The sequence below is a fragment of the Pundamilia nyererei genome, unplaced genomic scaffold (assembly GCF_000239375.1).
Source record: "Pundamilia nyererei isolate P.nyererei 1_Seehausen unplaced genomic scaffold, PunNye1.0 scaffold00004, whole genome shotgun sequence".
Lineage (NCBI taxonomy): Eukaryota > Metazoa > Chordata > Actinopteri > Cichliformes > Cichlidae > Pundamilia > Pundamilia nyererei.
Window position 1 is genome coordinate 6378276 of NW_005187405.1, and position 11968 is coordinate 6390243.

At 38.1% G+C, this 11968-nt stretch overlaps 1 protein-coding gene across 2 annotated transcripts in view; it reads left to right on the forward strand.

Moving 5' to 3' along the window:
• Nucleotides 1–11968, forward strand: part of LOC102196088 (laminin subunit alpha-3) — a 59362-nt gene that overhangs the window by 43337 nt on the left and 4057 nt on the right. For both annotated transcript variants that reach the window (XM_005721360.1, XM_005721361.1), the window contains 32 exons: nucleotides 137–255; nucleotides 348–428; nucleotides 544–644; nucleotides 747–800; nucleotides 899–1050; nucleotides 1566–1676; nucleotides 1769–1871; nucleotides 2080–2241; nucleotides 2355–2551; nucleotides 2820–2936; nucleotides 3182–3336; nucleotides 3497–3638; nucleotides 3766–3865; nucleotides 3945–4061; nucleotides 4163–4333; nucleotides 4462–4613; nucleotides 4743–4934; nucleotides 5014–5162; nucleotides 5295–5460; nucleotides 5556–5683; nucleotides 5960–6104; nucleotides 6214–6309; nucleotides 6458–6615; nucleotides 6711–6828; nucleotides 6918–7058; nucleotides 7178–7308; nucleotides 7517–7651; nucleotides 7790–7910; nucleotides 10169–10302; nucleotides 10436–10613; nucleotides 10705–10866; nucleotides 10955–11120. In XM_005721360.1, coding sequence (XP_005721417.1) covers nucleotides 137–255; nucleotides 348–428; nucleotides 544–644; nucleotides 747–800; nucleotides 899–1050; nucleotides 1566–1676; nucleotides 1769–1871; nucleotides 2080–2241; nucleotides 2355–2551; nucleotides 2820–2936; nucleotides 3182–3336; nucleotides 3497–3638; nucleotides 3766–3865; nucleotides 3945–4061; nucleotides 4163–4333; nucleotides 4462–4613; nucleotides 4743–4934; nucleotides 5014–5162; nucleotides 5295–5460; nucleotides 5556–5683; nucleotides 5960–6104; nucleotides 6214–6309; nucleotides 6458–6615; nucleotides 6711–6828; nucleotides 6918–7058; nucleotides 7178–7308; nucleotides 7517–7651; nucleotides 7790–7910; nucleotides 10169–10302; nucleotides 10436–10613; nucleotides 10705–10866; nucleotides 10955–11120 — 4354 coding nt within the window. The remainder of the gene's footprint in view (nucleotides 1–136; nucleotides 256–347; nucleotides 429–543; nucleotides 645–746; nucleotides 801–898; nucleotides 1051–1565; nucleotides 1677–1768; nucleotides 1872–2079; nucleotides 2242–2354; nucleotides 2552–2819; nucleotides 2937–3181; nucleotides 3337–3496; nucleotides 3639–3765; nucleotides 3866–3944; nucleotides 4062–4162; nucleotides 4334–4461; nucleotides 4614–4742; nucleotides 4935–5013; nucleotides 5163–5294; nucleotides 5461–5555; nucleotides 5684–5959; nucleotides 6105–6213; nucleotides 6310–6457; nucleotides 6616–6710; nucleotides 6829–6917; nucleotides 7059–7177; nucleotides 7309–7516; nucleotides 7652–7789; nucleotides 7911–10168; nucleotides 10303–10435; nucleotides 10614–10704; nucleotides 10867–10954; nucleotides 11121–11968) is intronic.

Sequence of the window (11968 nt, forward strand, 5' to 3'; positions counted from 1 at the left end):
CGGGAGATAAACATGTCTGTCAAATGCTTGCTGCTGTGTACACACAGGTTTTTTTCCCCACACATTATATATCCACTATTATCTTTTTAGATCTTCATTCTGCCCTGTTTTAATGGGTACATTATGTGTTTTTCAGAACTGTCGGTACAACACAGCTGGGGATCGATGTGAGCGCTGCAAAGAAGGTTACTATGGAGACGCAGCTCTCAGGACGTGCAGAGCGTGCCCATGCCCATTCACCACTAGCACAAAGAAGTGAGTTAAAAAAAAAATCAAAGCCTAAACTGCTATATTACAATTGCACTTATAATTTAGTGACAAAAATTAATCTCCTTGTGGGTCTGCAGTTTTGCGGTAGGTTGCAGAGAGGTGGAAGAAAACATCGAGTGTATATGCAGAACAGGCTACGCTGGTAGCAGGTGTGAGAGGTGAGTGTCCCTGCATAGAGTGATCAGGCTCTTATATAATTGTGTGCAGGTTAAAACACTGCTGATTATTTCTAATTTGTCTTCTTATTCTTTTTTTGAAATCTCTTTCCCATAGGTGTGCTCCTGGTTACTATGGCGATCCACTGATCCCAAGAGGAAGTTGCCGCCCCTGTAACTGTGCTGGCAATGGCAACAGCTGTGATCCCAGAACTGGAGGTAAGTTTGTGGAACCTAATTTAAAAAAAAAAAGGCTACATTTTAATCATGTCAGGCTTAATTTTTAAATATGTGGTTTTTAATAGGTTTATTTTTTCACAGTTTGCAAGAATGCACTGGAGCCAGGAGACACAACCACAGATGAACAATGCCAAGGTGAATTAAAAGAAAGATTCGAGGCTGTACGGCGTGACATGCTATTTGATTAAATTTGGTTTGATTCTTTGCTAATTGCATTTGCTTTTGTATTTCAGAGTGTGATAATTGCGCCCAGACTTTATTACATGACTTAGAGGAGCTAGATAATGACCTGGTAAAGATCAAGGCTGAGCTGGGCAATGCCACTGCCAGCGCCTCCTCTCAGGACAGGCTGAAAAAGCTGGAGAAGGCTATGGCAGACACCAAGGTAACACATTAGTGTACTGTAGCCCCCGCATATAACTCTGAGAGAGCCATTGGATTGTTTGGAATTTGTCCTTTGCACACTATACATACACACAAACACAAACAATATGGTACACAATGGGAATATGTTCCAAGATGATAATGATAACCAGTTAAAGTATGTTTTGTTCCACAGTTAAAGACCATTGACGGGTGTTTTTGTCATTTTTCTTCCACTTATAATTTCTGTGGTACATTTGTCTGCTCCCTTTGTTTCACATATCGTTAGCTTCATAGCATAAGTCATTTTTTGGTCAAATTGCATGTGATATTTAAAAATATGCATGTGATATTTAGAAAATTAGTTTTTACTTGTTTTCCGAAAACACAAAAAAATGACTTAGGCACTTATGCTATGAAGCTAACGATATACACAGGCACAAGTGAACAAGTCTTAAAACAAATCTCATCTGCCTCATGTTTCAGTGTCTGACTTGACGCCACTGAAATCACATTTTGCTACTGTAACTTTTGCAGGTTCTTGTTAGCAAATTCCGCTCTGACGTCAATACAGAAAAACTCAAAGTTGAGCAGCTGGAAAATGACATGGACACTCTTGAAGACGACATTCGTTCCCTCAAAGACAAGGTATAGGATGCCTAATACGTTGTTAATATTCTTTCATGTGCTGATATGTCAGGAATTGTGTGTGAATGTGTTGGATTGTGTTATGTATTAAGGCTGACCAGAGGGCTTCTGAGGCTGACAATGCAGTCGGAGATGCTGACAAAACCCACAAGAGAGCCGAGGATTTGAAATCAAAGATCGAGCAGAAAATAAAAGGTAACAGGAGCATTACATTCGTTTCGAAGCTAAACTCTGTCCCTTTTCTTGGCGCTGTCCTGTTGTGTTTTAAACTTTTTTTTGTCCCCCTACTCTGTCCTTTGTTCCGTTTATAATTGGTTCACTAGTTTCTATGATTTTCTGATTTAATGCTACTGTCAGTCCTTTAATATTAACTGCATATGTGTGTGGTTATGTTTGCTTGAAGATCTCCTGAAAGAACTTGAGAATGAGGACAAGAGGGGTGATGTGCCTGCTGAAAACTTTCAGCTTTATGAAAAAGCTAAGACAATGGTGAAAGAGATGGAAGACAAGAATTTCACTCCTGAGATGACCGCTGCAAAGAAAGAAAGCGATGAAGCCAAGAAATGTATGACAGTAAAATCCCAGAAGCACCTGATTATAACACGTGTATTCTGAATACTGAAACGGTTAAACATTAACGTCAAATAACATTCCCATTATTTATTCTTTATACTTCAGTGCTGGACTACATCAAAAATAATGTAAGTAAGCAGTGTGATGAAAATGAGGCTGCAGCGGATCAGATTCGAGGTCTTCTGGAGGGTTACGAAGCCAAGCTGAAAGAGCTGGACAAGGCCTTGAAAGATGCAGCGGACTTAGTGAAAAATGCCAATGCCCAGAATGGCCTTAATGCTAAGACACTAGGAGATCTGCAGGTAATGAATGAAAGAGGTGCTAAGAAGCTAATTAGCTAACGACCACACATGCATGTTAATTAATAGTTTGTAACTTTGCGTGAAAGACCCAAGCTGTTTTTTTGTTTTGTTTTAGTAGTTAAATATATCTTGTGTAATACTTTGACTCGCATTGTAAATATAAGATATTATCAACACAGTAAAAATGCCTCATGTGTTACTCTTGTAGTATGTTTTATTGCAGCAGAGCTAGTCTCTCTAATTGAAGTGATTCCTTTGTTACCCACAGAAACGCACCAAAGACTTAAAAAATGAGCGGAAGATAGTCGAGGACCAGATGACCTTGGCCAAGAATGAGCTACAGAAAACAGAAGATTTGGTGAAAATGCTCTTAGACGATAAAACGGTACATTTGGCAAAGCTTTTTTTTTTTTTTTACCTCAAATATTCCATCCACTGAGATTCATGCACTCTCATGCCTTTTATTTACCTGATTTATAATATGAACCAAAACATTTCAACTATGTAGCATACCTTTCATTCAGCTCTTGAACACTGTTTTTGCTTGTTGTGCTCGCGGGTGAGGTCAGTGTTGTTTTGTGGGATTGTGACTTTACCTGCACCCGTTCACCTGCCCCTTTTCCTCTGTAGGAGCATGAGCAGCTGGCAGCACAGCTGGATGGCGCCAAGACGGATTTGACCAAGAAAGTAAATGAAATTTCTAAGGCTGCGGCCAAGAAGGACATCGTGGAGGCTGCCGAAGACCATGCTAAAAACCTAGAAAAGATTGCAAAGGATATTGAGGAGTACGTAAACCAAATTTTTAATGAGCGGTTTATTGACATGGAGTCAGCTGTGTGTGATATATAAGATTTCCTGTTTTTTTTTTTTGTTTTTTTTAAAGTTTAATTAAATAATTCTCTCTGTGTCTGGGTTGTTTTCTTTCCATGACATCTTGTATAATAGTGCCGTGAAGAATGCAAGCGGACGAACTGAGGTGCGCAACGCGAAAGATGCTATTGAGGCCTACAAGAATATCACAGATGCCATAAATGCAGCCGAGGCAGCTGCTAAGGAAGCCAAAGTTGCTGCAGAGAGCACCTTAAATGTAAGTCAAACATTTAAGTAAATATACAGGCATGCTTTTTGACGACATGAAATAAATTCAGTATTAGAAAGGATTTTCAAATGAATACAGAGTCGTTTAAAAACATGTTTTTTTCTTCTTGATTTAGAATGTAACAAACCAGAAGCTCACAGAAAAGGCAAAAAAGCTGAAGAGTCATAGTAAAGAACTACTGACTGAGGCAGAGCAAGCAGAGAAAGACCTTAATGGTATTCAGTCATCTTCTTAAGTTATCATATTTACAATAACCCAAAAGCGCAGATGCTAATTCTCGGCTTCTACAAACAGACACTGCTGACAACATCACTGACCTGAATAAGCGCATTAATGATGCCAAGAAGAAGAAGAAAGCTCTTGAGAAAGACCTTCTTGATGCACAGGGACAGTTAAAAGACATCACGAGAGGTAGAGTAATGCAAATCATGTGGTGATTTTAATCACATTAAAGTGTTTCTGGTAGATGTAAGATACTTAACTATTTTTTGCTTTTGATTTTTCCCCACCAGATGACATTGCAGCTAAGATAAATGAGGCCAAGCAGAAGGCTGCTTCAGCCAATCAAACAGCCAGTGACACAATGGACAAACTCAACAAAATGAGAAACGAACTTAATAAGATCAATGTGTCTCCCGGGAGCTCTAACCTAAACGGTATATTGGACGATGTCAACCAGACAGGTGAGATTTGGAAAATTTGCTTTTAGACCCAGTCAGCAATACTTTTGCATTTCCTTTTTTCTCCAGTTTTTAATGCACTTTTAGAAAATGTTTACTTTTTTTTTCTCTCACCTTTCTTGTTTTTCCAGTGAATAATTTGCTAAACACCATCCCATCTCTGACCAATAAGATCTCAACAGTAGAGAACCTGACCTCACAGGTTTCACCCATTAGCAACATATCTGAAAACATCAAAATGCTCAAAGATCTAATTGAACAAGCCAGGGACGCAGCTAACAAGGTAAGGTTGTTCTGTAAATACAGCTATGGGCTTTCCTCCCTAGCAAAAGTGAAATATACCTGTTCCCTGTATAATATCTTTACTAGCAGGGCTTCATTTTTCCTTTTTTTTCCCTTGTGTTTTGTACAGGTTACAGTCCCTATAAACTTCCAAGGTAATGGTCATGTGGAGCTTCATCCACCAAAGAATCTGGATGATCTGAAAGCCTACACAACCATATCTCTGATGCTACAGAGACCTTCAGGGCGGGGAGATGGTGAACGCAGACGCAGGCAGGCCACAGAAGATAACATGTTTGTGTTATACCTTGGCAACAGAGATGTAAGTATTCCCAACTGCAGATGAACATTTCAAAGCTGTGATGTTTTTTTATTCTGATTTTACAACCTGTGTCTTTCAGTCCACAAAGAACTACATAGGTATGTTTTTGAGGAACAATGACTTGTATGGTGTGTACAACCTCAATGGAGATACGTACGAGATAAAAACGGGAGCCATCACTAGGTCTGGACTTGAGCCTGCAACATTTGATAGGGTGGACCTGCGCAGGTAAATTGAAAACTTCCCTCTATAAATGCTGTGTCAGCATTTTAAATGGCAACATAAATAAAAAATGTATTACCGATGCCAATATGGTAGATGTGATTAAAATAATTATTTGTTTTCCCTTTTATGATTTAGAATTTACCGGGATGCAGAAATGATCCTTACCAAAGCTATAACCTCAAACAAAGAATCCCCACCTCCAATTAAGGACGACACTCAAGGACAAGAATCCAAGGATCTCCTGGATCTCAGTCCCGATGACATTGTTTTCTATGTTGGAGGCTACCCAGCCAACTTCACTGTAAGGAGCACAGATATATAAAACATACTACTATGTATCGGTTTTGCAGCAGCATGGATTTTACTAATACCTTTTTCTGTTTTGCTCCTCATCAGCCTCCAGCTTCCTTCAGATACCCCAATTACAAAGGCTGCATTGAATTTTTCTCTCTTAATGACAGAGCTGTCAGTCTCTATAATTTCAAAAGAAAAGACAATATTAATGAGGGGTCTCCATGCAAGAGGTACGTCATATGATGATTAGTATTGTGTGCAGCTAAACACTACAGTGTCTCTTTCACAACATTTCATTTTGTGAAACTGCCATTTAACTTGCAGTTTAATCAAGTGTTTAATATCTTTCGTCTTGGTTCTTTATGGCAAAATATAAAGAAATCACAGGTGGCTCAAGACTTTTGCACAGTGCTGCATGTGTTACTATATGCTATTACTCTTAATCAATGTAAATGGCATTAAGTTTAGCAATAAGTAATAACTGTCTCACTGATTTTCCATTACAGGTATGCTAAACCTCTTGATTCAGACTACTACGAAGGCACCGGATTTGGCCGAGTGCTGGTGGATAATACAGCGACCACCTTTAGCATCACTATGTCCGTTAATACGCGCTCACAAAATGGCCTACTCTTATATATAGGAAGTGAGGTAAATTCTGTTCAAGTGAAACTTTAAAAATGGACACACATCTTGATACACTGCAAATAAAATTCTATGTACTCTTTGCAAGAACTTGATTACCTTCTTTGTTTCACAGGACCAGTACTTCTATGTCACCATGGAGGAGGGAGTCGTTTTTATACATAGTTCTTTCTTTGAGACACCAGCTTCTAATAAGCAGAAGGTTTTCCTGGTAAGATGCTTTTTTTAATCTTTTTTTTTTTGCAGTCATTCACGTTTTGCAGTCATTCACGTTCTTAAGGATAATTACTATTACTTGTCTATTACAATTCAAAGCACTGGTCGTCTGACTGAATTTTGCTTCTATTCGCTTTCTTCAGACAGAAGACTGGGTTGACATACAAGTCTATGTGATAACAAAGAAACAGTTCATGGTGCGTGTGGGAGGTAATGAAGCTGCTAAAGCCCAAGCTGATTTCGACACACAAAACATTAAAGATGTCTATATTGGTGGTGCACCTCAACACTTGAGGGAACGGTATGTGTACGCATGATTCCTCCATTTAGTTTGTGTTGTGTTCTGTCACGTTTTCCCACTTTATTGAGAATAACTTTTTTTGGTTTCCCATAAAGGCATAACATCACCATACAGCCATTTAGAGGATGCTTGAAGAATCTGAAGCTGAATAAAGGCTTTAAGCCCCTTGATGAAAAAGTGGGCATCATTAAAGGCTGTCCTGTGGAATCGCTGGTATGAAGACAGTTACTGGCATTTATATATCTGCACAAATCACAGCGTGTTCTGTGTAAATTGACATGTTCTGTGTTTTGTACTTACAGAGTGTACGTAAAGCAGAGTTCACTTTAGGAAGCACTCTCTCAGGTAACCTTGAAGGCTTTACTCTGGATAACGACGTGACCATTTCCCTTGGATTTAAGAGCACAGAGAATGAGGGTCTTATTTTGCGAGACAAACAGGAGGTCAGGCTTCCAACTTATTTTTGACATCTCTTGCAACTGTGACATTAAAGACCAGATTTTTTTCACAACAGGTAGAATTAGATCATATACAGAAATGCTTTCCTTGTCTATTTTTTCAGGCTAATGGGATTGACATTAAAATGGAAAACGGCTACGTGATTGTCTATTTCAACAACAAGATGTGGAAATCTACCAAACAGTACAATGACGGGCGTTGGCATTACGTGACTGTGACGAAAAGAAGCGGAGGGTATGGAGGAAGCAATGATTTTTCATTCATGATCAATTAATACAACTAGTTATACTTTCATAGTGAGTGCCGTTTTTGGAATTCGATAAGGACACTGTGGGCACAGCTGCATATACCTTGTTGGCGAACACCAGACACATAAATGTAGTTTGAAAAAATATTCTTAATAAAGGCTTCTAAAGCATACATGTACAAAAACTTTTTCCAGGATCCGGATGGTTATTGATGATGAGGATAAAGGGCAGGAGGAGAGCAGGGACCACTTCATACCTGACACAAGTGGCTCTCTCGTCCTGGGAAATGAGAATTTCAAAGGCTGCATTTCCAACCTCTACACAAGACGGTAAAATTCCCCACAAGTTTGAAATACTTTACACATTTATGGAGTCAAACTGTGGTTATGTGCCATGTCATATATATTCATTTTCTTAAATGGGGTTTCTTTTATTTTATAATTCACGGTGATTCCCTGTGATTTCAGGCCAGCCAGTCTGTACAAGGCTGAGGACCTCAGCAGATTCAAGCCCGACGGAAAGGTTTTCGTGGATGTGTGTTCTCCCTTGTCTCCCGTTCAACTGATGCTGGACCGTAACTCTAAGAAGGTGAGAGATTGTTTTACATGTCCACACACACTCGAATTCATTTGAATAAGTTTGGTGTGTTAACGGCACTAAGTGCACAAGTGGAAAATCCATAGATTTGGATGAAATGATTTCCCTTTTTACAAACCAGATCAACATGTTTTTAAATCCATATAACAAAGCCATATAATGTGATAGCAAAAATGTGACTTTATTAACATGTGAAGCTTGATTTCTCTCCTTGGATGTAAGTTACACCAAGTTTAATATTCTTTTGAAAATTGCTTTAATTGTCTTCACCTTGTTGACAATGTTCACGTTATATTTTGCTGCCTCATTTCCAGAGATAAAGAAGAAGGAGTCCTAAGACCTGCTGATGCTGTCAAGAATCTAATACTGATTGAAAAACTGCCTTTGCAAACCACAGTGTTATGTAGCTTATGCACCAGCCCGTTCATCTCCAGTGTACTTCAATAAAATTAAAAAAAAAACTTGCATGAAATGAATGGCATGAATGTTTCAAGTAACCATAATAATTACAAAATGTATTGTATTTCAAAGTTGCTACTCTATTTAATTTAAGTATCTACAAATCTGTTAATAACAACCTTGAAATTGTTTCATGTCTCTTCTCTTTCTTCCATGTAACACTCTAATAATCATTCACAAGCATGTTCCCACTAACTCACTGATGCACAGTTATGACTCGTTATTGAAAACGATGAATATTGCACCCTCGCTTATATGATGAAGTGCTGCTCATAATGCTTTAGCAGCTGCTTTCACCTTTAACACTGATAATATCCAATAAAAACAACAGGGATTCATCAGCATTTTCTTGCAAATTCTCCTGTTTAGCTGTTAAAGTTCACGTATTTATTTATGGTATTTGACACAAGGCCAAATGATATATTTCAAATGCTGTTTAAAACACACACCAAACATGAACCCTGGCTGATGTGGACCACCTTAGCCCTGTAACATTTTGTGTGTCGATGTACACTGCATAAACTAAATGAGTACAGAAGCATATCCTGGGTTTAGATGAGAGTGCCTCGCCACGCCATATGTAGAGCTCACTCGTTAGGTACCATTAACATTCAAATCTTTCTTCAAAATCACGAAACTCACACTACTTCTTGTGATCACAGCTGCCCTCGTATGCTCACCCTCACTATAAAAATTAGCCTTTAGTCATTTTCTGAAAACCTTCAACCCACAATTATTTTATTGAATAATGAATTCTCATCTGCTGAATGGGTTTAAATTCAGGATAATAATCAATTGACACTACACCCTACACTTCATTTAAAATAAGCCAAAAAAAAGAGAGAGAAATATTAAAAGGTCTAAATGGTGAAGATGCTGTGTTCTGAAAAAAGGTCATGGTCCACTCGGTTTTCATATTCAATAATTATCCTACTGTTTTCAATATGTAAGCTGGCCCTCATCCATTTTTACATTTTTATCATATCACAACCTCCTCAGCCACAACAGTGTTGTTTTCTTGACTATATGCCAGACTGAAATCACTCAAAACACTGGCAAGCTCCTACTTTTTTTCTTTTTTCTTTTTTCCGCTGATGCTGAAAGTTTAATAAGCACAAATCACACACATGTGTGTAAACAGAAAGATGGTGGGAGTTATGCTACTCCCAAGAGAATGTGGTTATTAAAACTCCAAATATATCCACCATACTCGCTGCTGTGCTTACAGTTATGACCCACCGTCTGGCATTAACAGCTACATGTATGAATCGAGTTTTCTGAACTGTTTCTCAATGTGTTGAGTTTACGTTCTGCATCACAACAGAAGCCAAACATGTATAAGGAATAATGGATAAAAGATTCTTGACCAAACCATTTTTAATCTGTGATTAAAAGCAGATAATGTTGGCAGATTAAACGTTTTAGAAGGACACACGTGTAATCTTGGAGATTTTTGAATATTTTCTGGCATTTTATTGATCAATAATTGGCTGTAATTAAAGAAAATCAGGAAATCAATTAATAAATAAAGTAATGGTCATCTTCATTCACTAAATTTCACACCTGTGGGTGGGGGGGGAGGACTTTTTTTTCACTTTATGAAGATGCAATAAAGACTATATGCAGTATTTTCATGTACAATATGACAGTTATTCTTTTTTTTTTTTAACCATATCTTGTACCATCGCTGACACAGTGGAAGCAAAAATCCTGAGACTTAACAAAGGAGTTTTGAGCTGTTAAAAGGAAAACTGTTGCTGAGGGTTTCTGTTGTGTTTGTGTTGTTTTAGGATGATGTGAAACCTGTGAGCAATGAGAGTGTGTCAGCATGTGCGTTACCAGCCATGGATCAACATGCTTATCGCCTTGGAGGGACTGTTAGCAGACTGAGCTACAGCCTTCCTCTACAGGTCCTGCAACCCAGGTAAGTAAACAGTCTGATACACAATCATGCATATGTATAAATCCTTACATGTAAGATTAATAAATGTGAAGTGTACTTGTTTGAGTTTACCAATTCAAAATCAGTATTTATTTCTTTTTTTGGTTCTCCACAGACCACATTTCTCTCTTGAAGTCAGGACTCGATCGCATGAAGGCATGCTGTTCTTTGCTGCAACCAGAGGAGGGCAATCTCATCTTGCTTTATACATGTCGAAGGGCAGGATCAGGCTTTCTGTGGGCAAACAGAAGATCTTCAACCGTGAAAAGTACAATGATGGAAAGTGGCACACGGTCAGTTCATTGCATTTATATCAACAAAAACCCTCTAATTGCTAAAAAAAAAAAGAAAAAAAAAGAAAAGTGAAACACTTTATGTTTACAGGTAATGTTCAGTTTGGAAAAGAAGAAATTCCGGCTGGTTGTAGACGGAATAAGAGCTCAGGATGGGCAGCTGACTAATGCAGAGCTGTCATCCATGAAGCAGCAATTCCTGTCCCCTGTCTACTTGGGCAGTACCCCACATTCCCTTCACAAAGAGTTAAAGGTTTAAAACAATAACAATGCAAATTTCACACAACTAATTCAATTTAGTGTCTATTTATTTTATAAATTTGTTATGCTTTCACTTTCAGTCGAAGGGCCTTCCGAAGCACAGTGTGTCTGGCTGCGTACGCAATTTTAAGATGAATGGAGCGCAAATGTCAAATCCAACCGCGAATCATGGTTCTGGCCCCTGCTTTGAGGGACAGACACAAAGAGGCGCTTACTTCTCAGGGAATGGAGCACACGTCGTTGTCAGTGAGTAAAGCTTTCTTCACAACAATCTGACAGCTAATCTTTTAAAGTTCATTTGATTGAGGAACATCATCACAATTTTCTTTTTAATTTTGTAATATCAGATGACTAAATAATAACAATAACAAAATAAACCAGAAAAAGCAATTTCCTAGCAAAAATGCAGTATGAATGCTGAAAATGTGAAGATTGCGTCTGAATTGCTTAAATATATTTGAAGTATCAGAAGCTCAACTTGCTGAATGAGCTTAATTGCGTAAGATTACCAAAACATCATCTGGCTTATGTGTAAACTGAAAAATGTGCTAAAAAAAAAAACAACTAAAAAAAGTATAAAGTATAAACTTACATTTAGAAAAAAAAAGAACCACAACTTGAAGCACAAGCTCATCAAAATGTCCCCTCCTAAAACTCTTTACAAGTACACACACACACACACACACACACACACACAGACAGACGGGAGTGAAACAGTGGGTGTGAGAGTGTGTGCCTTTCTGTTTCTATGCCAATCAAACAGTCTGAATCTGCTGAACTTGAATCCACCAATCAGGAGCAGCTTGAGTCTGTGTCTGTCTTACCACTAACACACAGAGGAAATTGCTGCTGAGATACCCAGAAACAAACAGGAGCAATATGAAAGTTGTAGATCTGACAAACATTTGACTCTTTGAGTATAAGAAGCAGGGCATGCATTTTTTGTGTCTGCACCAGTAAAATTGACAGAGAAATGGCAGTTCAAAAAGTGCGTCCATTAGCTTTTTGAAAGTCTCTGAAAATGTTGTAAAACTTAAATTGTTACTGTTTGAAAATGGTAAAAAAATAAAAAATAAAATAAATAAATATATATA